Here is a 25,302-nt window from a genome sequence, read left to right on the forward strand (position 1 = left end):
GGCACAACTGCTAAAATCCGCCCTTTCCTCTCCACAAACTGCTACCATGTTAGCATGATTACCATGTACTCATCCTATCCCTTCTGGATTACTGCATCAGCCTCCTTGCTGACCTCCCAGCTTCCTGTCTCTCTTCACTCCAGTCCAGACTTCACTCTGCTGCCCGGATCGTTTTTCTACAAAAATGCTCAGGACACACTTCCCCGCTCCTCAAGAAACTCCAGTGGTTGCTCATCCACCGTCATATCAAACAAAACTCCTCACCATTGGCTTTAAAGCAGTCAATCCCCTTGCCCCCTCCTACCTCTCACCTCCTAATATAACCCAGCCCGCACAATTCGCTCCTCTAATGCTAAACCTCTCACTCTGCCTCAATCTCACCTATCTCACCGCCTACTTCTCACCCATGTCCTGCCTCTGGCCTGGAACGCCCTCCCTCCTCAAATCCAACAGATAATTACTCTCCCCGCCTTCAAAGCCTTATTGAGGGCCCATATCCTCCAAGGCCTTCCCTGATCAAGCCCCCCTTTTCTCTTCTCCCTTTGAGTCCTTCACCCTTTCCTCTTCACCATTTGTACATCCCCCCTCCCAGCCCCTCAGCACTTACATACAGATCTTCATTTAATTGTTTATATTAACGCCTGTCGCCCCCCTCAGATGGTATGCTCATTGGGGGCACGGAATGTGTCTTTTTATTGTTGTACTCTCCCAAGTGCTTAAAACAGTGCTTTACACACACAGTAAATGCTCAATAAATACAATTGAATGAGTGAAGTAACTTGAATTTTGGAGAAACATCAGGCTTAGGCCAATGCATCAACTCTAAAACACTTCACCTCAGCATTTCAAACTCCACTACTAGAAAGCATTTATTATTATTATTAATAATAGTATTTAAGCACTAACTGTCAAAAACTGTTCTAAACACTCTCCAGAGAACTTTGAGAAAAGAGCAGGGGGAGGGTTAAAGGCTAAAAGCAAATCTGGGCAAAAGTTCCAAGCTGGAAACCGTGCCATGTCCAAATCTCACCCATGTATTTTTTTCCCAGGGTTGAATACAGAGTTTTCCGCCCAGCTGGCGATTCATAAATGCTACTAACCCCTATTACTCTCTCTATCCCTTCAAAGCTGACAGCCAGCAAAGGGCCGAGCATACTTGAAACGATCATTTGTAGAGATCTGAGGGGTTTAGGATCAAAAAATCCCCTCAGAATTCTGAGACTGAGGAGGTTGGTGGTGTGTGTGTGTGTGCGAGGCGTGAAGGGAGAGGTGGCAGAGAAGAATTGATACTTCCAGGGAGATGGAGGAACCTGAAGGGTAAAGGGAGTCCTCTATAGAGCCACATGGAGGGCTCTTATCTAGACCTGATTTTCACTCTGTGTCCCTTTCCCCATTCCTCCTCTTCATTCAATCAATCCATCAATTGTATTTACTGAGCACTTATTGTGGGCAGGGCACTGTACTAGGTGCTTGGGAGGGGACACTATAATAGAGATGGTAGACACATTCCCTGCCCTCATGGAGCTTACAGTTTAGAGAAGCAGCATGGCTCAGTGGAAAGAGCACAGGCTTGGGAGTCAGAGGTCATGGGTTCGAATCCTGGCTCTGCCATTTGTAAGCTGTGTGACTGTGGGCAAGTCACTTCACTTCTCTGTGCCTCAGCTACCTCATCTATAAAATGGGGATTAAGAATGTGAGCCCCAAGTGGGACAACCCAATTGCCTTGTATCTGCTCCAGCGCTTAGAACAGTGCTCTGCACATAGTAAGCGCTTAATACCAATTTTTTTTTTTAGAGGGGGAGACAGACATTAAAATAAATTACAGATTTTGTAGGTGAGTTCTGTGGGGAAAAGGGTGGGGTGGATAAAGGATACAAATCCAAGTTCAAGGGGGGCGCAGAAGGGAGAGGGAGTAGGGGAAATAGGGGTTTAGTTGGGTAAGGCCTCTTGGAGGACATGGAACCCATCTCCCTCTTGCCCCTTCATCCATTCTCTTATCCACCCCCAGGATATCCTCAGTGTTTTCAGCGAGAAATCCCCACCCTCCACCCCCAAAATTCTCTTCCCTCTTTATGTACAGACTAACCTATAAAGGGGGCAAGAACCTCACGGTTCTTTGTGAATTTGTGCAGGAAAATCACAAACCTAAGGACAGACTCTACCTAGTGGCCAGAATTGAGGACCTTAGAAAACTGTCCCTTTATTGTCCCTTTAATAGCCCATTGTTAGACTGAAATCTCCTTGAAGGCAGCGATCTTTTTTTAATGGTATTTGTTAAGCGCTTACTATATGCCAGTGAATACAAGACCATCAGATTGAGAAGCAGCGTGATTTAGTGGAAAGAGCACGGGTTTGGGAGTCAGAGGACATGGGTTCTAATCCCGGGCCCGCCACTAGTCTGCTGTGTGATCTTGGGCAAGCCACTTAACTTCGCTCTGCTTCAGTTACCTCATTTGTAAAATGGAAATTAAGACTGTAGGCCCCACATGGGACAACCTGATTATCTTGTATTTACCCCAGTCCTTAGAACAGTGCTTGGCACATAGTAAGCACTTAACAAATGCCATTATTATTATTATTATTATTATTATTGGACCCAATCCCAGTCTCAATTGGCACTATGGCACTCATGGTCTTAATCCCCAGGTTACTAAGGCACAGAGAGGTGAAGTGAAAGTGAAGCTCAAGGTCACACAGCAGGCAAGAGGCGGAGCCTTCGGATTAGAACCCCAGTCCTCTGATTCCCAGGATTGTGCTCTATCCACTGGCCATGTTGCTTCTTTATCACGTCTATTGTGTTGCAGTGTCCTTGATTATGAGCCTCTCAAAGACAGGAACTGTGTCTACTTCCCACTTACGTATTCTTTCCCACTGCTTAGTACAGCGCTCTGCGCATAGTAAACACTTAATAAATGCTATCACTAGTCTCCCAAGTGCTTAGTACAGTCCTTTGCACACAATAAAGCTCTTAATAAATACCACTGATTGATTCCTAGAAGTCTTCGTAGGGAAACGGAAAATACCAATCGATGCTCCTGATTTCTTGTTTTCCACCTCTGCCCTCAGCTCAGAATCCACTTCCTCTCTCCACAGACGAGGCAGCCTGAGGAACAGAATTTCCCTATCACAGCACGACACAAGGAAATCAATCAGTCATAGTTATTGAATGTTTACTGTGCATAGAGTATTGTACTAAGCACTTGGGAGAGCAGATTATAACAGAATTGGTAGACGTGTTCTCTTCCCACACGAGTTTAGTCTAGAAGCAATCATATTGACTGAACTACTGTTCGCAGAGCCCTGCACCAAATAGTAATAATAATAATTGTGGTATTTGTGAAGCGCTTCCTATGTGCCAAGCACTGTTCTAAGCGCCAGGCTAGACAGAAGCTAATCAGTTTGGACCCAGACCATGTCCCATATGGAGCTCACAGAATGAATCCCCATTTTGCAGATGAGGTAACTGAGGCACAGAGAAGTGAAATGACTTGTCCACGGTCATACAGCAGACCATGGCGGCGCTGGGACTACAGCCTTTGGAGTCCCAATCCTGTCCTCTATCCCCTAGGCCATACTGCTTGGGAGAATAGAGTTAGTACAGGAGAAGAAAGAGAAAGAAGGAAGGGGAGAAGCCTTTTACCACTGCTCAGAAGCGGCCTAAATGACAAGAACTCTCACCTATAGTGTGTGGCAGAGGTTGGTGATTTGGGCTTCCAAGGAGGAGGCAGTGAGGGATGGAGTGGGTGGGATGGTGTAGGAGCAGCATTGGGGAGTGTGGTGAGATTCCTCTCTGTTCCCCCAGGAGTCGGGGGGAGTGGAAGACGTTTGTCCCCTACCCCTGGAGAGAACCAGGGAGGTGGTACCGTCTAGAATGAGGTAGCTCAGTGGTCATGAGGAGTAGAGACTGGGTTTGGGTAAAGTCGAGGATGAAGGGGTGTAACCCATGATGAAATGTGGGCCCCCTAGGCCAGGTAGGTGGGGTTGGGTTTGATGGGAATGAAATCACGGAGGTTGGGGCTGGATGGTTTGGGGCTGAGGCACCAGAGGATGGGGACATAGTGAGATATCACTTTTTATTCTTCTATTGTACCTTCCCAAGCACACAGTACAGTGCTCTGCACACAATAAGCACTTAACAAATATGACTGAATGAATGAGAGAGGGCAGGGATCATGTCTACTTACTCTGGTCTTATACTGTCCAGTCGTCTCCAACCCATAGCGCATCCACGGACACATCTTTCTCACGACGCCCCACCTCCATCTGCAATCGGTCTGGTAGTGGATCCATGTAGAGTTTTCTTGGTCAAGATCCAGAAGTGGTTTCCCATTGCCACCTTCCGCACAGTAAACTCGAGTCTCCGCCCTCGACTCTCTCCCGTGCTGCTGCTGCCCAGTACGGCTGAGTTTTCCCTTGTAGCAGATGGCCTTCCGCTCACTAGCCACTGGCCAAGCTAGGAATGGAATGGGTAAGGCTTCTGCTTGACTCTCCCTCCCGTAGCTGAGACTGGTAGAGTACTGGAAACTCTCCAGGTGTGATTCTGAGAGGCCTCTACTTTATTGTAACAATAATAATAATTTCAGTACTTGTTAAGTGCTTCCTATGTGCCATGCACTGTTCTAAGCGCTGGGGTAGATGCAAGTTAAGAAGGATGGACACAGTTCCTGTCCCCCATGGGGCTCACACTTTCAATCCCCATTTTACAGATGAGGAAACTGCGGCCCAGAGAAGTGGAATGACTTGCCCAAGGTCACACGGCAGACATGTAGCAGAGCCGGGATTAGAACCCATGTCCTTCTGACTCCTAGGCCCGTGTTTATCCACTAAGCCACGCTGCTTCTCATAGTATGCTTCCAAGCACCTAGCACAGTGTCCCGCACAGAGTAAGTGCTCAGTAAATACTAATGAGGGAGAGTACAAGGAAGTCCTTTGTCCTGTAAGCTGTTCATTGCTCTATTGTATTCTCCCCAGTGCTTAGTACAGTGCTCTGCACCTAGTAAGCACTCAATAAATATGATTGACTGACTCAAGCATTGCTGCTTCCAGTCCCTGATCAATCAATCCATGGCATTTATTGAGCACTTACTACGTGCCAAGCACTGTATTGTGCTTTAGTGCTTTGCACTCAGTAAGCGCTTGATACATGCGATTAAATGAATGACTGCATTGGATGCCTGGGAGAGAATAATATAGTAGAGCTGATAGATGATAATAATACTAAAAATTGTGGTATTTTGTTAAGTAATAATAATAATAATGTTGGTATTTGTTAAGCGCTTACTATGTGCAGAGCACTGTTCTAAGCGCTGGGATAGATACAGGGTAATCAGTTTGTCCCACGTGAGGCTCCCACTTAATCCCCATTTTACAGATGAGGTAACTGAGGCACAGAGAAGTTAAGTGACTTGCCCACAGTCACACAGCTGACAAGTGGCAGAGCCGGGGTTCGAACCCATGACCAAGCCCGGGCTCTTTCCACTGAGCCACGCTGCTTCTCATGTGCCAAGCACTGTACTAAGCGCTGGGGTAGATACAAGTTAATCAGGTCCCACAGAAGACTCAGAATCTGAATAGTAGGGAGAATGAGGTATTGAATTCCCATTTTGCAGATGAGAGAAATGAGGCACAGAGAAGTTAAGTGACTTGCCCAAGGTCACTCAGCAGATAAGTGCCGGAGCTGAGATAAGAACCCAGGTCCTCTGACTCCCAGGCTTGGGCTCTTCCCACTAGGCCATGCTGCTTCTAGATAGACACCTTCCCTGCCCACAGAGAGACTGGCTTCTAGATGCTCCTGTTTGCAGCTTCCAAAGAATCTGAAATTCAGCCAGCCATATTTATTGAGCACTTACTGTGTGCAGATCACTGTACTTGCACTGTACTAAGCTTGAGTAGAGATCATTCAACTCGTCCTCAGCTCTATTATCCACACTTATTTTCAGAAACAAGTCTGTGGATGTTGCTAACACTCCATGCACAACTCCCACCGCCTCAAAACCCTCCAATGGTCAACCCTCTAACTCCAGAAACTCCTCACCATAGACTTTAAGGCCCTCACTTAGCTCTCTCCCTCCTACCTCACCTCGTTCCTCTCCCAGCTCCACCGTATGTCTGCTGGGTGACCTTGGGCAAGTCACTTCACTTCTCTGGGCCTCAGTTATCTCATCTGGAAAATGGGGATTAAGAGCATGAGCCCCATGTGGGATGGGGACTGTGTCTGACCTGTATTTACCCTAGCGATTAGAACTGTGCTTAGCACAGAGTAAGCGCTTAACAAGTACCATAATTATTAGCGTTATTACTACAACCCAGGCCCCACACTTCATTCCTCTACTGTTGATCTACTCCCTGCACCTCTCTGAAAGCTCTTTGAGGGCAGTCATATTCTACTTATTTTACTGTACTCTTCCAAGCGGTCACGACAGAGTTCAAGAAATGCTACTGATTGTTTGCCCTGGGCCTGACATCAGTGGCAATTGCTGACTAGCTTTGGGGCAAAGGGTCCTGGAGTGAAACCGTGTGGAAAAATCAAATAAGGTAGGGGAAGGAGACTCAAGGTTAGGTTGCTACCCAACTGACTGTAATCACAACCCGACCCAGAAAACCTTTTGCTCAGAGAGATGCTCAAGAACGAGACAGATGAGGGTGTATTTGAGGCAGAAAGATGTTGATTTCATGGTTTATTGGCACATTAAAGAAAGCTTACTGATGAATTCATCTTTCTCTTTTAATCTAAAAGTGTTTATTCTTACAAATCTTTAAGGCTCATCCTATTGCAATACAGTTAAGATGTTTCACCATTCTCGGAGCGATGTGGGATATGAATTGACACAGTAGAATCTCCAAAGAGTAAAACCGGTCACCAGTGGTGATCTTGGTACTCCTGAACATTAAAATCTGTCCACATACACTAAAACCAGACAAAATCATTAACCACGTGAGTCTTTTCCTCCTCCTTTTCTCCCCTAATTAAACCCCTGCCCTTTGAATGCTCCATCTTGTCTGTGAGGAACAGAACAAACACAGCTTTCTGTGAATATCAAATTGGTTTTCTGCCCTTTTTCAGGAAGAAAGGAGAGAAAATGGAAGAGAGACACTTTCAAGTCTGTGTTTTACCCACGGAGATCCACGATTGCTCAGTTCAAGCACTGCAGTCTTCACCTTTTCAAACTCTGGGGGAGAAATCTAGGGGATACCAGGAGAGTCCAGAGGTGAGATATTTTACTTGTTTCCTGGGTTCTATTAGAACAAAAGGAACACGAATTTTGAGAAGGAAATATGGTCATCAATACTAGTCATATGCAGCACAAGTCAATCATCTATTCAAATGCACTGAGAAGATATTTTAATTTTTAGTTGATTCCAATATCAGTAATACCATAGATTCTTTTGGTGCATAGTGGAATCACTGCCTCCATTGCATCTAAAATAATTTCTAGTCAATCAACATAAATGTTAAACCTTCTCCAAAATAGGGTACAAATTGAATCTGAGATAACAAAAAAGACTGATGAAAAGATATTTTAAAATAGAAATAACATAATATAAATAACTGATCTAATAAATAAAGCACTTTGTCATTCACAAGTACTACAATGACATGCACATTTTTACAGCATAAATCACTGTACAGAATAATCCCATTTTTTAAAAAATTGTTCAATTCTGTAAGCAATGGCTCTAATTCCTTATAAGCAGGGAAAGAAGGCTGTGGTGATTGATCTGAAAATGCCCAAATCAAGAAGATCAGAATGATCTGAAAAGCCTAGTTTGAAAGCAGAGGGCCATCGGGTTGCAGATGTTTTGAGAGTGACAAGAAATTAGAAAGTGAAATTGGAGGCACAGAATTGGAATGGGATTGGAAAGAAGGGCTGAAAATGACCTCTACAAACAGATGGTAAAAGCATTTGCTAAAAAAAAATATGGAACTTTGTATTTCCCCACCTCGCGACCCAAACGAAATAAGAAGTCGACAACCTGACATGGGGAAACCATGCTAGACATCTCCCTTCAGCTCCCAGAGCTCTGTAGGATGACACAAGTTACCGCCAATCTGTCAGGGAAAACCAGGAGGCTGTTTTATGGCCTAACTAACCCAACAAGCTTTTCAAATGAAGAGCAACATTTTCTAATGTGAAACCGTGCTCTCCATAGGGGACAGTTTCTCTACGGCGCACAGGACACTCTCCCAAGCACTTAGTACAGTGCTCTGCATACAGTAAGTGCTCAATAAATTCGATTGAAATACGGTCAAATGAAAGGATCTATCAGAAACTCCTACTGAGGGCTCTCGTTTGCTGGGCCCAGGGAGAAAGGTGGGAAGAGGAGCCCCGGATAAGATACAGTGTGACCTAGTGGATAAAGACCGGCCCCGGGGGTCAGAAGGACCTGGGTTCTAATCCTGACCCTGCCACTTGTCTGCTCTGTGACTTTGGGCACTTGACTTCTCTGGGCCTCAGTTTCCTCATCTGTAAAATGGGAATTAATAATGATGGTATTTGTTAAGCGCTTACTGTGTGCCAGGCACCGTATTAAGTGCTGGGGTGGATATGAACTAAGCGGGTTGGACACAGCCCCTGATCCACACGGTGCTGACAGTCTCAATCTCCCTTTTACAGATGAGGTGACTGAGGCCCAGAGAAGTGAAACGACTTGCCCAAGGTCACAGAGGAGGCAAGTGGCAGAGCCGGGATTAGAACCCATGTCCTTCTGACTCCCAGGACCATGCTCTCTCCACTACGCCATGCTGCTTCTCCACTGTGAGACCTGTGTGGGATAGGGTCCAACCTGATTACCTCATATCTCCAGCGTTTAGTACAGTGCCTGGCACCCAGTAAGTGCTTAACAAATGCCACAGTTATGATTATTATTATCACTACACTGTCTGTTTGCTTTTTGTGCTCTTTAAAGCTCTAGCTGCATTAACAGGTATGAGGCTGACTTGGATCTAGGGTTGGGTTCCAGGTGATCACAAGACTCTTCTTCTTCCAACTGTGATAAGCTCTAGGCCCGACCACCGTCCAGCAGCCTGGGAGACAGCTTTGCCCTGTGGACCTCAAAACCCGTGGTGGACCCCAGTCTAAATAAAGACTATCCGCAGGCTGCTCGTGAAATCTCCCATTTGGAAGGAAAAGAGAAATTACAGGAGATTTTGTACCTGTACTCTTCCAAATGCTTAGTACAGTGCTCTGCCCCCAGTAAGCGCTCCATAAATACGATTGAATGAATGGATCAATATCCCCCTAGGAGTCCTTCAAGAGAGGTAGGAACAGACTGCGTGGGGTGAATTCTGATGCTAAGGGTTGAAAGCCGGGCTTCCGATGAAAGAGAGCCTCTTGCAGGGACTGGGAGAGGGCAGCTGGAGCATGGCCGGTGGACAGAACACGGGCCTGGGAGGCAGAAAGGTCATGGGTTCTATTCCCGGCTCCGCCCCATGTCTGCTGTGTGACCCTGGGCAAGTCACTTCACTTCTCTGTACCTCAGTTACCTCATCTGTAAAATGGGGATTAACATTGTGAGTGCCAGGAAGGACAGGGACTGTGTCCAACCCTATTTGCTTGTATCCACCCCAGTGCTTAGTGCCAGCACTTAGAACAGTGCCTAGCATTTAGAACAGTGCTTGGCATCATAATAAGCTCTTAAAAAAGTTTCCAGTATTTAGAACAGTGCTTGGCACACAATAAGCACTTAACAAATACCATAATTATTATTATAGTGCCTGGCATACAGTAAGCACTTAACGAATACCAGGATAATAATAATAATTATTATTACGCCAGGTTTCCTGAGACAGGGATGCAGGGAGCTCCTGGGTTCAGAAAGGGTAAGACCATCACCTGTTGGAAGTGACCTAGCTTCCCTCCTACCCTGATGAAGAAATCCCATTTGTGTGCCGAAGTTCTCTGTGGAGCCCGGGACAAGCCTGTATGTGGAAACTAAAGCCGAAACTGACCTACAGACCTGACTCCTTCCCCAAGAGTGACCCGAACCAAGAGAAAGACGCCAAATCTTTGACTGTGTGAGTTTCCCGGCCCAAGCCTCACCTCTGTAGGTGTTTTCCTTGGTCAGAGGCCTTTAGAGGTCTTGGAGAGAAACACTAGCTGAACAGATCATGGGATCAAATGGTTTATTTCTTACTTGTCTTGCCTTATGCCGTCATCTCCGACCCACAGCGATGCCATGGACACCGCTCTCCCAGAATGCCCCATCTCCAGCGGCGATTGTTCTGGTAGTGGATCCATAGAGTTTTCTTGGTAAAAATCTGGAAGCGGTTTACTATTACCTTCTTCCATGCAGTCAACTTGAGTCTCCGCCCTCGACTCTCTCTCGTGCCGCCATTGCCCGGCATGGGGGAGTTTTGACTTGTAGCAGATGGCCTGCCACTCGCTAGCCACTGGCCAAGCTAGGAATGGAATGGGTAGGCGTCTGCTTGACTCTCCCTCCCATAGCCGAGACTGGTAGAGGACTGGAAACTCTCCAGGCCATCCTGAGAGGGGAAGGTTCTTTTAAAAGTTCCCATATTTTCATCCAACAAGTAGAATACAATAAAACAGAAAAACAGAAAAGAGAACAGCCTATCTGTTCCCTTACTTGCAGTTTGCTAATTCAGCTATTTCACAGAGTGGGACTCTAAAGGCGGGAAAAAGAAAAAGGCTTAGCATTGTGGACAAAATAAAGTTTTAAGTATGAATAACAAAGGAAATTTAAATAGTTCAATTTTTAGGACTGACAAACCACGCTAAAATGCACAAAAACTCCAGGTTTTGGACTATTCCATGGAAGTTTTCAGAGGAACTTTCCACATCTAAATGACAGGACAATATGATTGTAATATTTTCAGGCCACATCAATTCTCTAAGCTGCGTAAACATTAATGCTAAACTCTTGTTTTATGCCGAGTAATCTCCGACCCATAGCGACGCCACGGACACATCTCTCCCGGAACATGCTGAACTCAGTGTTCATTAATAGCATTGACTGGTGTTTGGTGCTAAGATCGATGCATTTTGAACAGTGGGTGGATAAGGGAAATTTACAGTGGTCTGCACACAGTAAGTGCTCAATAAATTCGATCGAGTGAATGAAATTGCCACCTTAAAGCTTAGGGCTCCCAATAATCTCAATGGGAGCTGTGAGTATTAATTCCCAGCTATCATACTGAAAACTTTTACCATAAATAGAAGATAACTAAATTCTACTCATGAACATAAACAATTTATAATAAAAATCATGAAAATAATTATATTTTATTACAATACAAAAATATTTAAATATAAATATAAATAAACATATTAAATTTTATCTTTATAAATAAATAGAAATAAATCAATAAAATTAAATAAATATAGGAATCACAGTCAGATACAATTCTGAAAAAGGATAATACTTATACTTTTCCTTCCAATAAACAAGTGAGTCCGTTAGTGAGATTTGGGTGATAACCTTTTATCTTCCCCAGCACTTACTACAGAAAGAGTGAGAACATTCAGAGATAGAAGCTTCTCCTTCTGGTAGAGAAAGAAAATCAGAACTGACCCCAAATCAATCAAGTAGTCAAACAATCAATCCCATTCACTGAGCACTTACGGGGTGCAGAGCGCTGTACTAAGCACTTGGGAGAGTACCCTAAACAGACTTGTTCGTCACATTCCTGGCTCACAACAAGCTTACCGTGAAAAATTACCATTTTGTAGTTACAATTAGTCAGTTTGCCCGTTGGTGAATTCATTCAATCACACGCGTAGCTACTGTGTGCAGAGCCCTGGAGAGAACAAGACGTAAAAGGAAGGCTCCCTGCTTCCGGTGAGTGATCCCTGCCTCCATTTGAAAATTCCCTAGTGAACCGGTGAGGGGAGAGGGAAAAGGGCAAGGGATAGTTGTCGAGAAGAAACACTTGTTTCAAATCCTAAGAACCTAACTGATTAACAGGAAAAAGACAAGGAGCGGAGAATTGTAGTAACGAGGAGGCTGGCCCTAAGTCTAGGAATGAGAACAAGATGTAAAAGGAAGGATCCTTGCCCTCTAGGAGTTTACTAATCCTTCCCTTGGCAAATAGGTAAGCAGAGGTTTGCAAAAACAAAAGTGCTGCAGAAAAAGTGGTTTGGGAGAGAGAATTTCTATTCTGAACCAAACTGGACTTCTGTTAAGAAAAGAAGTTTTCTCTCAAGACTGGTGGCTGGTAGCTTTTCCCAAATGAATCACTAAGGGCCTTGGTTCTGATCCCGGCTCCGCCACTTGCCTGCTGTGTGTGACCTTGGGCAAGTCATTTCACTTCCTCTGTGCCTCAGTTCCCTCATCTGTAAAATGGGGATTAAGACTGTGAGCCCCAGGTGGGACAGGGACTGTGTCCAACCTGTTTACCTTGTATCTACCCCAGCGCTTAGAAGAGTGCTTGGCACATAGTAAATGCTTAACAAAATTACAATTATTATTATTGTTATTATTACTATTATTAAGAGGAGCTGGGTAGAGGTGGGGCACGACACACCACTGAAATGTACCATGTAAGGAGAGGGGAGCAGAAAACATCTGATTCTGCTGAAATGATCTAAATAAGGAGAATTTTATTACAACACAGCTAAAGAGTTCCTTTCTAAATAAGGAGCCTTGGTATCTCCCCACCACTGGTTTAGCATCTTCCTGTTCTTGAACACAAAATGAACACACTTTTTCCTTGCAGATACTGTAAACGCTAACATTACCATATTTTGGGGTATATATTGCACGCAGTAAGACCTCGATAAGGACGATGGAATGAACGAATACAACCCGGCTCCACCATTCGTCTGCTGTTTCACAACCTCTCAGTGCCTCACTATCTTCATCTGAAAAATGGAGCTAGAAATACCCAAGCTTCCCCTCCTGCCTGGGGCCCCATATTGGACAGGCATTGGATCCAATCTGCTTTTATTGTATCTACCCCATGCCGAGGAGAGTGCTTGGCAAATAGCACAATTACTATTATCCTTGTTCCTAAGATCAAAGACACAACTTCTTCAAAGTAAGATATGCTCAGATAATCAGTCCGTGCCTCACTGGAGTAGCATTAGGCTAAAACCATTGGCATTTGACGGTCAACTAAATCTGTATCTCATCGATAAAGATACATTTTGGAGACATTCTGTCTCCATTTGAAAATTCTCTAGTTAATCAGTGAGGGGAGAGGGAAAAGGGCAAGGGATAGTTGTCGAGAGGAAACACCAATTTCAAATGTTAAGAACCAAACTGATTAAAAAGAAAAGACAGGGAGAGGAGAATTGCAGTAACGAGGAGGCTGGCCCTACGTCTAGGAATGTCTGCAGGTGAATTCAAATTAAGCACAAAAATCCTGATCTGAATGCATTTTGATTTTAAAATCTGGTCAAAAAATTTATGGAAGCCAATTGCTCTCCTGTGCTTAAAATTCAACCTCTATTTAGCAGCGTAATTCACTTACCATAACCTCAGCAACCTAAGAAAGACAGATAGGGTGAATTCTAGTCAGCTTATAAATTCCAGTTTCCTACAGATTAAAAAATTGCAGACAAATAAATCATACGAATATTCTGTATGTGCATTAAGCCTGGTAACCACTACAGTCTCGGGAATTTAAACAGATAAACCTCGTGTAGATTAACTGGGTCCAAGAGCAGCGACTTCTTCAGCAAACAATTCCCACTTTTGGGGTGAAATAGAGTTACTGCTAGTGGTGGCTCCACTAAACTGTGAAAAATGCCTTTTTAAAATATATACACCACTGCACAGTTTCAAAGATGTGACCCATAAATATCAATTAGCGGTATTCATCAATTTTATAGTAATTACTACACTTCTGGGGTGATGACAATATCCAGTTACATACCTTTAATAAAAGGTTCTAGCAATACCCTTCTGGTTGAATCGACCTGTAGTGTGTACGTAGCCGGATGGCATCCATTCACAAATGTACATTATGCCTAGTCAGAAAAATGTCCATACCATATTATAGGATGCATATAACACTTGCATGGATAATTGGGTCTTTTTCAGCGCAGAGCCTCAGTATGTGTTTTCACGTACTCTCTTTAGGAGCATTCCAGGTCCCTTTTATCCCACATGTCTTCCCGCGGCAGGAGTAAATTTCCACTTGCAAGACTTCGAAATGGCTACTTGGATCCAAACTCCCACCTCAAGCAAAACTCTGCACCTGATTTGTGCATATCGTCGTCCACACGCAATATCCACCACCCGCCTTGTTCTGCTCACTGATGTTGTCGGTTGGGGCCTTTCATAGGCAGTTCAGGCCCAGGGGAAGGCAGCCAGTTTGGAGGGGGTCATCCATCTGGGTTTGGGGGGTTTATAGAGAAACCTTGGGGTGTGCTGGAGAAGCGGCATGGCCTAGTGGAAAGAGCGCGAGCCTGGGAGTCAGAAGGTCTTGGGTTCTAATCCCAGTTCTGCCGCTGGTCTGCTGTGTGACCTCGGACAATTCACTTCACTTCTCTGTGCCTCAGTTACCTCATCTGTAAAATGGGGATGAAGACTGTGAGCCCCATGCGGGACGGGGATTGTGTCCAACCCGATTTGCTTGTAGTCACCCCAGAGCTTAGTACAGTGCTTTGGACATAGGAAGCACTTCACAAATACTGTAATAATAATAATAAAATAATAATAAGGGGTAAGATGGGGCTATATGGAATCTGTCGGCCCTGTTGCTTTCAGGGCAGTTCTGACTTTGCTCTTCCTCCTTGTACTGGGAAAATGGGGGTTGAATGGTGAGTGTGGGACCCCTATAGCATATAGAATCACCCCAGACCTGGGGCGAGTCCCCCGAGTTGTCTTCAGTGGAATGGCTCTAGCCCTAGAGATTCTCTTTGACAGGAAATCTGATCTTTGGAATCCAGCATGGCAATCTCTCCCCAAATCAAAGGGAATCTGGTTGAACTCAAGGAGTTGACCTGAGGACAGAATTTGTCTCTAAAAAAAGAAGGGAACTACAGGCAGAGTTATAAAAGAGAGAGGGTGGGGGGGGGGGGGACAGGATGTAAACAATTAAAAAAAAAACAATCGGAGGAGACAGTTGGAAAGAATGTCTTTTGTCACAGCGTCATTGTTGCCAAATGAAACATTTTAAACAGAAACTATTGCACGTACTGTTCTATACAAAAGAAACAAGTGCCAGTGATATGAAGTACAACAAAATGACCAACTGCAAGAAATCCTTTTGAAAGCAGAGCCTCAAGTTGCCAATAATCGGGCTATTATCGTAATTAACCAAAGACAATGTCCAAGTTTAATGAATTTAATGAGTACATCAGCTGGAATGTCTCAAAACGGGCCCAATTTCACAGAAAAAGGGCAAGACTGGCAGATACCATGGTTGAGCAAGGAATGTGAACATAGTACAAACCGACTCTCATTCATCCTGAATGGCCAAGGCAATTTTTATAATTCAATATCTACACATGAGTCCCAACATTCCAACAGAGTTCATCAGGATTAAGAGGAACTAAGTCATAGCCCTTCAAATAAAGGTGACCCAGAATTCTCTACTCCAAATCTCCAATGAAGAATGAAATCCTGAAGATTTGTTCATAATCACTGCAGGGCATGAAAAAACTGCAGCACTTAAAGTTGAATGAATAGGAAATAAGACTTCCCAAATCATCCCACTACTCAAATGCCTGGAAAACATACACCGGAGCTGGAAAAGGCAAATGGGGCAGATCCTTCTTCATCTATTTAGATAGAAAATTCCAAATGATTTGGAGAATGGGGCCGACTGGCTTTCTTCTTTCCTAACCAAAGATCAATCAACTAGGGTCACCAAACTTCCCAAATATACCGGTAGCTGAACACTCAGTCAGATATTTCAGCATACATCCTGTACTAACACCCTGAAATAGTTCTCGTGACACAGAGCGCCTCATCCTTATGACACACTGAGAGTCTCTCACCAACAAAAAACGGGAAAGAAGAAAGGCAGCTGTGGAAGTGGATGAGTTACCTGCAAAATTGAGCTATTTTTTATAAGACCCAAAGCCAATTTTCTTCAAAAGAGATTTTCCTAACGCTGTATCTTTAGCAGGCCTGGAACTCAAACGGGGATATGATGAAACTCTCCAATAGAAAACTCTTTTCAACGGAACCAGAAAATGCCCATTGCTGGGTAGGGATTGTCTCATCTGTTGCCCAATTGTACTTTCCGAGTGCTTAGTACAATGCTCTGCACACAGTCAGCGCTCAATAAATATGACTGATCTAAGGTGTCAAGAGTGTGAAGGGAAAATGAAATCGGAACAAAAATTCCCAAAGTGCTAGAGGCCGCGGGCATACCCTTTATAGTAAAGAGCTGAACAGTCTGAGCTGAGCCCAGCCAAATTCCAGTTATTGCAGGCTTAATTCCCCCTGCACAAAAGACAGCTTGTCAACTAGGATGAAAATGTTCCCCAGCTCAAGACGCGTTAGAGCCTTGGAGGAGTAGATTACGCATGAAGAGAGAGGGGATTACGATTGTAAATAGCTCTTAACTCACTGAGCAGCAAACCTAGCCATCTGGTTAAAGGAAAAGGTCCAGATAGGGAGTCCTGATTCAGAGCAGAACAGTTTCAAGATGGCCAGGCAGATGACACGGTACTATACACCCGCACCACAGAAGATAGACAATATGGTACTACGTGTACGTGGCGTCATATCTGTAAAATATTTCCCTAAGTGTAGCGATTGCTTTTCTTTTAGGCGGGGCTCCAAGGCAGTAGAACATCTTTATTTCTTTGAGATCCTCTGCAACGCATGTTAATCTGGCAGGGGAAGAAGGATGGTAAAAAAAAAAAAAAGTCACTTTTGCTTAGTCCGTATTTTAGTCAACGGCAAATCTGAATGGGTGGTGGGCTTTCTGTGTAACTACGGAGGGAGAGAAGCGCTGCGACGAAGAAGTGTCCTGCGCTCAAGCCAGCTCTCAACATGGCCACCGCTCAGATACCCACGCCCCCGTGCCACACGAAAGCCATGGGCCAAACAGCACATTATCCCTGAAAGTCATCAAAGCGTGAAAGTTGTAGAAGCATCTGAATTGGCAGTCAAGCTTTCAGTGTGCTTTATTGCACTAGGTTTAACAAACCCAGGAGATCTGGGTTGCATTTTCTAGGAATCCTTGGTCAGGTGTGGAAGTAGAAAAGGTGTACGGTTGTGTATGTGTGTGTGCGCGGGGGGGTGTACCTTGGTAACACTCCTGCCTATTTTTACAGTGGCGAGGTCTACCTGGGGCACAGACATTCTGAAGAGCTTCGGGTTTCACTCAGAGACACCCAAGGGCCCCCACCCACCCTCACCTACAAATACACTCATACCTTGGGGAAAAAAAAACATTGTTCAACGCTGAAGAAACGTTCACCTCCATTTGGATAAATGCTGGGTGGGGGCCGAGTCTCTCTGTAGCACAGTGTCCGGGAAAATCCACCTCCCGCCGGGAGGGGACAGAGTCTGGGGGTGCAGGCCACGGTCGCTACGAGACGTAAGTCCTGCTCCGGACCCAGCGCAGTCCCTGCTGAGTGTACTGCACCAGATGCTCCATGCTGCTGTGCAAGGTGACAGGTCCCATGAGTGAATCCAGATCGTTAAAGAACTCTAGGGGACGGGGAAAAAGAATAATAACAATAATTAGGGTATTTGTTAAGCCCTTTCTACGTGCCAGACACTGTACTAAGCGCTGGGGTGGATACGAGCAAATCGGGTTGGGCAGAGTCCCCATCCCACAGAGGGTTCCCAGACTTAACCCCCATTTTACAGCTGAGGGAACTGAGGTCAAGAGAAGTGAAGTGACTTGCCCAAAGTCACCCAGCAGGCAACCGACAGAGTCGACATTAGAACACATGACTTTCTGACTCCCAGGCCCGGGCTCTGTCCACTAGGCCATGCTGCTCCTCAGGGCAAGAGGGTGACAAACATAGACTCTCTGATTGAAAACACATCGAGCGACTTGTGAATACTAAAAAAAACCCCCAAATTTCTGGACCCAATTCTTTTTTATTTTATGGTATTTGTTAAGCGCTTACAGGTGCCAGGCACTGTACTAAGCACTGGAGTACATACAAAGTAAGCACTGTGTCCAACCTGATAAATTTGTTTCTACTCAAGTGCTTAGCACAGTGTCCTGCACATAATAAACACTTAACAAATACCATCACAGTCCCTAACCCACATGGGGCCCCCAGTCTTAAACCCCATTTTACAGATGAGGTAACTGAGGCACAGAGAAGTTAAGTGACTTGCCCCAGGTCACACAGCAGACTGGCGGAGCCGGGATTAGAATAAGAATAATGATTAATAATTATGGTATTTGTTAAGCGCTTACTATGAGCAAAGCACTGTTCTAAGCGCTGGGGTTGATAGAAGGTAATCAGGTTGAAGTCCTTCTAACTTGCAGGCCCGTGCTCTATTCTGTCCCCATAATTATTATTATTATGGTATTTATTAAGCACTTACTATGTCCCAGGCACTCTACTATGCACTGGAGTAGATACAAGGTAACTGAGTTGGATACAGTCCCTGTCCCACACAGGGCTCAGTCTTAATTCCCATTTTTCAGATGAGGGAACGGAAGCGTGAAGTGAAGTGACTTGCCCGAGATCACACAGAAGACAAGAGGCAGAGTTGGGATTCAAACGAACTGATTATATTGGAAATTAAGCCAAGAGGGGCAGATATCTAAGTCACTTACCTTGAGCGAAAATGAGTGTTTCCCTGTAAACTCACTGTGGACAGGAAATGTGCCTGTTTACTGTTGTATCGGATTCTCCCAAACGCTTAGTACAGTGCTCCGCACACAGCAAGTGCTCAATAAATACGACTGATTGATTCCTTCCAAGACACAAAATAATAATAATAATAATAATGGTATTTGTTGAACTATGTGCTGAGCACTGTTCTAAGCGCTGGGGTAGATACAGGGTAATCAGGTTGTCCCAAGTGAGGCTCACAGTTAATCCCCATTTTACAGATGAGGTAACTGAGGCACAGAGAAGTTCAGTGACTTGTCCACAGTCGCACAGCTGACAAGTGGCAGAGCCGGGATTCGAACTCATGACCTCTGACTCCCAAGCCTGGGCTCTTTCCACTGAGCCATGCTGTTTCTCTAACCTCAGCTCTAAAATGAGCTCTAACCTGCAAACAGGTTGGAAGCAGCATGGCCTAAAGGAAAGAGCAGGGGTCTGGGTATCAGGGAACCCGGGTTCTAATCCCAGCTCGGCCACTTGCCTGCTGGGGTGGCCTTGGGCAAGTCACTTCACTTCTGTGTAATCTGAGCGTCCAGAGAGGCTCCCAAGCCACTTCCGGGAGCTTGTTTGGCCAGGTAAATACAGTTCAGTGAGGGAGCAAGCAGAGGGCAAGAGGAGAGAGGGAATGGGGTTGTGTTTGATAGAGGAGTAGGTTTCGAAAGGAGTTGAGAGCCCTCTTCTTGAGCGACCGCTGGGAAGGAGGAGCAGTGGAGCCTACTGAAAGAGTATGGTCCTGGGAGCCAGGGAATTATTTTTTTTAATGGTATTTGTTAAGCTCTTACTATTTGCCAGGCACTGCTCTAACTGCTGGGGTAGATACAAGCTAATCAGACTGAACACAGTCCATGCCCCACCTGGGGCTCACAGTCTTTAATCCCCGTTTTTTTACAGAAGCGGCAACTGAGGCCCAGAGAAGTGCAGTGACTTGCCCAAGGTCACACAGAAGACAAGTAGCAGAGCTGGGATTAGAACCAACCAATTATATTGGAGATTAAGCCGAGAGAGGCAGACACCTAAGTCTCTTAGGAGATCGCCCAAGGACACACAGCAGACAAGTGGCAGAGCTGGGACTAATAATAATAATAATGATGGTATTTGTTAAGTGCTTACTATGTGCCAGGCACTGTAGTGAACGCTGGGGTGGCTACAAGCAACTCGGGTTGGACACAGTCCCTGGACCATGTGGCGCTCACAGTCTCAATCCCCATTTTGCAGACGAGGTAACTGAGGCCCAGAGAAGTGAGGTGCCTTGCCCAAGGCCAAAAGGCAGGCAACTGGAAGAGGCAGGATTAGAACCCAGGTCTGCTGTCTCCCAGGCCCAACTCACTAGGCCACCCCGCACCCTGGCTTCATTCATTCATTTAATTGTATTTATTGAGCGCTTACTGTGTGCACAGCACTGTAATAAGCGCTTGGAAAGTACAATTTGGCACGTGGAGGCAGCGTGGCCTAGTAGACAGAGTACGGGCCTGGACGTCAGAAGGGCCTAGGTTCTAATCCCGGCTCTGAAAGGCGTCTGCTGCATGACCTTGGGCGAGTCACTTCACTTCTCTGGGCCTCAGTTCCCTCCTTTGGAACCGGGGGAGGAAGACTGTGAGCCCCAGATGGGACGGGGACCGCGTCCCACCCGATTTGCCGGTATCCACCCCGGTGCTTGGTACAGCGCCTGCCATCTAGGCAAGTAGCATTATTATTCATTACTGTTAGTGTGAGCGAGCCGCCGCCCTTGACCTCCCGCACCTCTGTTCTCCTTGGCGAGGTTGTCGGCCATCTCCCAGGAGTCATAGCTGTGCAGGATGCTGTTGGTGATGCTGACGTGATTGGCTGCCATCTGATGGATGCGCTGGGGGATGCTGATGATAGACGTCGGCGAAGGGGCTCCGCTGCTGGAGAGACTCCCCTGAGATCCCACGGAGCTGACCGGAGACGGGCTGGGAGACATGGGGCTGGGAATTCCTGTGCTCCTGAAGGGGAGAAGGTAGGGAAGCAAAACCAGAGAAGGAGGTAAGGGAGTGGCTAAGCTCCTTGGGGGCAAGGAACGTGTCTGTCTGCTGCTGCGGTATACTCTCCCAAGCGCTTAGTACAGTCCTTTCATTCCACTCATTCACTCAATCGTATCTATCGAGCGCTTGCTGTGTGCAGAGTGCTGTGCTGGGCGCTTGGGATCGTACGCTACAACAACAAACGGACACAATCCCTGCCCACTGCGAGCTTACAGTCTAGAAGGGGAAGACAGACATCAGTAGAAATAAATCAATGACAGATAGGTACATAAGTGCTGTGGGGTGGGGAGGGGGGAAGAACAGAGGGAGCAAGTCAGGGCAGCGCAGAAGGGAGTGGGAGAAGAGGAAAGGGGGGACTTAGTCCGGGAAGGCTTCTTGGAGGAGACGGCTTTGAGGGGCGGGGGAGAGTAACTGCTGGATTTGTGGAGGGAGGGCGTTCCGGGCCAGAGGCACCATGGGCGAGGGGTCGGCGGCGAGAGAGGCGAGATCGAGGCACGGTGAGAAGGTTAGCACTAGAGAGGTCCAGCGTGCTTTACACACAGAAAGCGCTCAATAAATATGATTGAATGAAATGGCACACCAGACTGCAGTGTTCTGAGTGGCAGGAAGCAATACTTTCCAGTTGCGTAGTTCCTAGACTTGTTCAGCAAAGGTTTCTAGTTGTACACTTTGTAGAGTCATGGAGCATAAGCTTCATTCATTCGGTCGTATTTATTGTGTGCTGTGTGCGGAGCGCTGTACTATGTGCTGGGGAGAGTACAATAGAACAATAAACAGACACAATCCCCGCCGACAAGCTCGCAGTCTAGAGGGGGAGACAAACATTAATATACATACACATAGATAAAGATAGGTTCATAATAAGTGCCATGGGGCTGGGAGTTGGGGGAGGAGGAATGAATGAAGGGAGCAAGTCAGGGTGATGCAGAAGGGAGTGGGAGAAGAGGAAAGGGAGCGCTTAGGGAAAGCTTCTTGGAGGAGATGAGCCTTCAATAAAGCTTTAAAGAGGGGGAGAGTGATTTTCGGATATGAGTACAGTTGTACAGTTCTTAGAGGCACGCAGCAACCGTTTCTTGGTGAGGGTTGGGGGAAAGGGGGAAGGAACTTACTTTCCACTGGCGCCCCAAGGAGATGGGGCCTGGGGAGCTTTTGAAGAATTCTGCAGAAAAGAGAAGGGTGTTTAAGAGTGAACGACCGATCATAGGCAAGCAAAAGAACAGTAGCAAACTCTACAGTGGCTGTGAAGGAAAAAAAAAAAAGCCACTCACACTCGGGGAGAGAAAAGAATGGAGGAGAGTGAGCTAGGCTCTCTGGAGGGTCGGGCTGGATCCTCTAAGCTTCCTGACGGGATAAGTTTGAGAGTCTTTGCCACATTTCTGGTCCTGCTTTCTTGAATCTGATTAAATCTGCCTTCTTACCAAATTGGAACTTCCCTGGGTCTCTTGCTTTAATGAACTTTTAAATGATGAACATGTTTCCACATATCAACAAATAAATAAAAGCATTTTGCTGCTCTTTAATTAGATAGTCAACGGTTAGAGACCTCCACTTTTAGTTTTCATTTTACTGATTTTCTTCGTGGTACATTTTCAGAGCTTATTACTGCACCAACGGAAATGGTGACTGTCGGGGTAAATGTCGGAATTTATCTTAGTGCAAGGAAGGACAGTTCGGAGCAGACTAAAACCAATCAACCAGTAGTTTCTGGAGCATTTACTATGTGCACAGCACTGGACTAAGCATTTGGGAGAGTACAATACAATAGTGTTAGAAGATATGATCCCCGCCCTCAAGGAGTTTATAGGGAAGCAGCATGGCCTAGTGGATAGAGCACGAGCCTGCGAGTCAGAAGGACCTGAGTTCTAATTCCGCTTTCGCCATCTGTCTGCTCTGTGACCGTGCCATGCTGCTTCTCGTAGTAAGTGCTCAACAAATACCACAATTATTATGGCTGTTTTGATGACTATTCCCTTTCGGTCCTTTCCTGCCTGATGATTCTATGACTGATTGTGAGATAGAAGATACCGAGTCCCCTACTGAATTCCCAGAATGGGTTTGTTGGAAATAGGTTCTATTTTGTTGGCCAGAGTTTTCAACCTGGATACGTACTGCTACAGTGCTCGCAATGATATCTTGCTGCCGAAGCCAGAGAAGCAGCGTGGCCAAGTAGAAAGTGCATGGGCCCGGGAGTCAGAGGACCTGGGTTCTATTCCTGACTTTGCCATGTGTCTGCTATGTGACCTTGGACATGTCACTTGTAAAATTGGGATTAAGACTATGATCCCCACTTAGGACAGGGACTGTGTCCGACCTGATTATTTTGTATCGAACCCTGCGCTTAGAACAATGCTTGGCACATAGTAAGCACTTAACAAGTACTGTCATCATACTATCATCATTTCACTTTTCTTTGCCTCAGTTACTGCATCTGTAAAATGGGGATTTAATAATAATAACGTTGGTATTTGTTAAGCGCTTACTATGTGCAGAGCACTGTTCTAAGCGCTGGGGTAGACACAGGGTAATCAGATTGTCCCACATGAGGCTCTCAGTCTTAATCCCCACTTTACAGATGAGGTACCTGAGGCACAGAGAAGTGAAGTGAGATTTGCCCACAGTCACACAGCTGACAAGTGGCAGAGCCGGGATTCGAACACATGACTTCTGACTCCCAAGACCGGGCTCTTTCCCCTGAGCCACGCTGCTTCCAAACACTGTTCTAAGCGCTGCGGGGGTGGGGGGGAAACAAGGTGATCAGATTGTCCCACTACTCTCTCTGTGGAACAGGGACTGTGTCCAACCTGATCCACTGGGGTGGGTACGTACAGTAAGCATGCAAAAGGTACTATTATTATCATTATTATTATTATTATTATTCAGAAGGTACCTTGAAGTAGTCAATCAGGGCTTTCGAATACTTCACGGCATGGTCCCTTTTGAGCCGAAACATCCGCCAGTAGAGGAGTGCCAAGCAGCGGTAACTAGAGGGGAGAAAAAGAAAACCAACTCTAAGGATCTCTTCTTCAAAATCCTCACACGGCATTTGAGAAAAGGAAAGCCTTGAACCCTGGAATCCTGGTTTCCCTGCTCTTTGGCTTTTTCAACAGGGAAGAAAGTCTAAACTATTTATTGATGCCACTAGAGGACTCCCTCTCCACACGATTGGAGAGTTGGAATATTCCGATTGAGTCCGTGATGATGAACTCTGCAGCTCCACAAGAAATTGAGCTAGAGGAGGGGGAAAAAAAGGCTTTGTTGTCTCACTGTTGTCAACTGAGCAACCTCCACAGGCAAGCTCTGAAGAAGGAATATCCCTTTCTCTAGCACTACTGCTAGACAAACAAAACTAACAAATGGATTCGGGAGCAAATTAAACCAAAGTGGTGTTTGGAAGGTCAAATAATGACTTAGATTAGCATATTTTGGACACATCATCAGGAGGACTGATTCTCTGGAGAAGACACAAATGCTAGGAAAAGTCCAGGGAAAACGTGGAAGAGGCAGACGGGCAGCTAGATGGATAGAGACTGTAACAATCATAACGGCAGAACCGTTACAAAGGCTGTGGATTATGGCGGAGGACAGGACGTTCTGGAGAAAGGATATCCATGGAGTCGCTATGAATCGGAAATGACTCAATGACACTTATTAATAATAATAATGATAATAATAATAGCTCTACTGCCTTATGACTGCCTTGGTTCGCTGAGTTCAGGGAGATCTTTGGAAGATTTTGACCTATAGTTTAAAGAGAGGTCATGGGGCATTTTCTCCTCTCTCTGTGATATCTAATCCCTCATTCTCTGGTCTGTAGACTTAAAAAACCACAACGATTGTAATTACCATTCAGTATTCCTGCACGGTTATATTTACAAAGTTCATTAGTCCACTGAACCTTCAACCTTCCAAATGTCCCGTTTCACCTGCAAAGTGGTTTCTTCACCACTTTCGGGTCGCTCGCTGAATCCCAAAGAGGGTCAATGGGTTCCCGATTGAACACGGAATTTAAATTCAATAGAAAGGCACTTGCGTAACATCTATCACCCGACACACTTAAACTGTCCCTCTGAAAGTGGGGAGAAAGAGGGCGGGAGGGAGAGATCGGGGGGAGAGAGAAACGCTTTCGCCGTCTCAGCCATCCAGACTGGCCGGCTAGCTCTTCTGAGGTCACATGTACCCATTTCTAGCTAGCAGTGCCAATTCCACATTTCTGGAGCCACTCCGGATTTGGAGGGGCAATTCTGGACCCCTGATCCCACTGCTGCTGGCCGTTCCCGGCCTCCTCCCGAGCCAAAAAACTGTGGGCGCAGAATTGGGGTGGGAAGGGGTCATTTCCCTTTGGCATGCTGCAGATGGTGAAGTGACAGAGACAGCGTCCTTTGCGTTTCCCCCGCACCGTTAGGCAGGGCGAACACATGGGAATCCACGCTGTTTTGGGTAACGAACACATCATGTGTTTTTAAAAGAGAAATTGTGATTTTTAATACCCCCACGGGGACAGACGGTCCCGACCCTCAACTTAAGGTACAAGAGAGAACGCTGACTTAAACCCCTCTCTTGAATCCGCCCGCCGC

General features: G+C 45.8%; 1 protein-coding gene, 1 long non-coding RNA gene and 2 other non-coding genes across 7 annotated transcripts in view; all 4 read right to left on the bottom strand.

Moving 5' to 3' along the window:
* Positions 1-4,411: 4,411 nt before the first annotated feature.
* LOC114805966 lies at positions 4,412-4,550 on the bottom strand. The gene has a single exon (XR_003754097.1). It is a non-coding gene; the product is annotated as a small nucleolar RNA SNORA7 (small nucleolar RNA).
* A 2,097-nt stretch (positions 4,551-6,647) lies between these two features.
* On the bottom strand, positions 6,648-10,173 carry LOC103171480. Its single transcript, XR_486807.2, has 2 exons — positions 10,135-10,173; positions 6,648-7,236 (listed from the first exon to the last, which is right to left on the bottom strand). It is a non-coding gene; the product is annotated as an uncharacterized LOC103171480 (long non-coding RNA).
* Positions 10,174-10,357: 184 nt separating this feature from the next.
* Positions 10,358-10,493, bottom strand: LOC114805983. The gene has a single exon (XR_003754114.1). It is a non-coding gene; the product is annotated as a small nucleolar RNA SNORA7 (small nucleolar RNA).
* Positions 10,494-15,031: 4,538 nt separating this feature from the next.
* AFF3 (AF4/FMR2 family member 3) overlaps positions 15,032-25,302 on the bottom strand; it is a 271,517-nt gene continuing 261,246 nt past the window's right edge. For 2 of the 4 annotated variants that reach the window (XM_029048242.2, XM_029048240.2), the window contains 4 exons: positions 23,616-23,709; positions 21,838-21,887; positions 20,466-20,689; positions 17,456-17,577 (listed from right to left, as the gene is read on the bottom strand). In XM_029048242.2, coding sequence (XP_028904075.1) covers positions 17,456-17,577; positions 20,466-20,689; positions 21,838-21,887; positions 23,616-23,709 — 490 coding nt within the window. Of the gene's footprint in view, positions 17,578-20,465; positions 20,690-21,837; positions 21,888-23,615; positions 23,710-25,302 lie in introns of those variants that run through there. The other 2 variants (XM_039914931.1, XR_003753929.2) reach the window with 2 other exon arrangements.

This window comes from Ornithorhynchus anatinus, chromosome 20 (genome assembly GCF_004115215.2).
Source record: "Ornithorhynchus anatinus isolate Pmale09 chromosome 20, mOrnAna1.pri.v4, whole genome shotgun sequence".
Lineage (NCBI taxonomy): Eukaryota > Metazoa > Chordata > Mammalia > Monotremata > Ornithorhynchidae > Ornithorhynchus > Ornithorhynchus anatinus.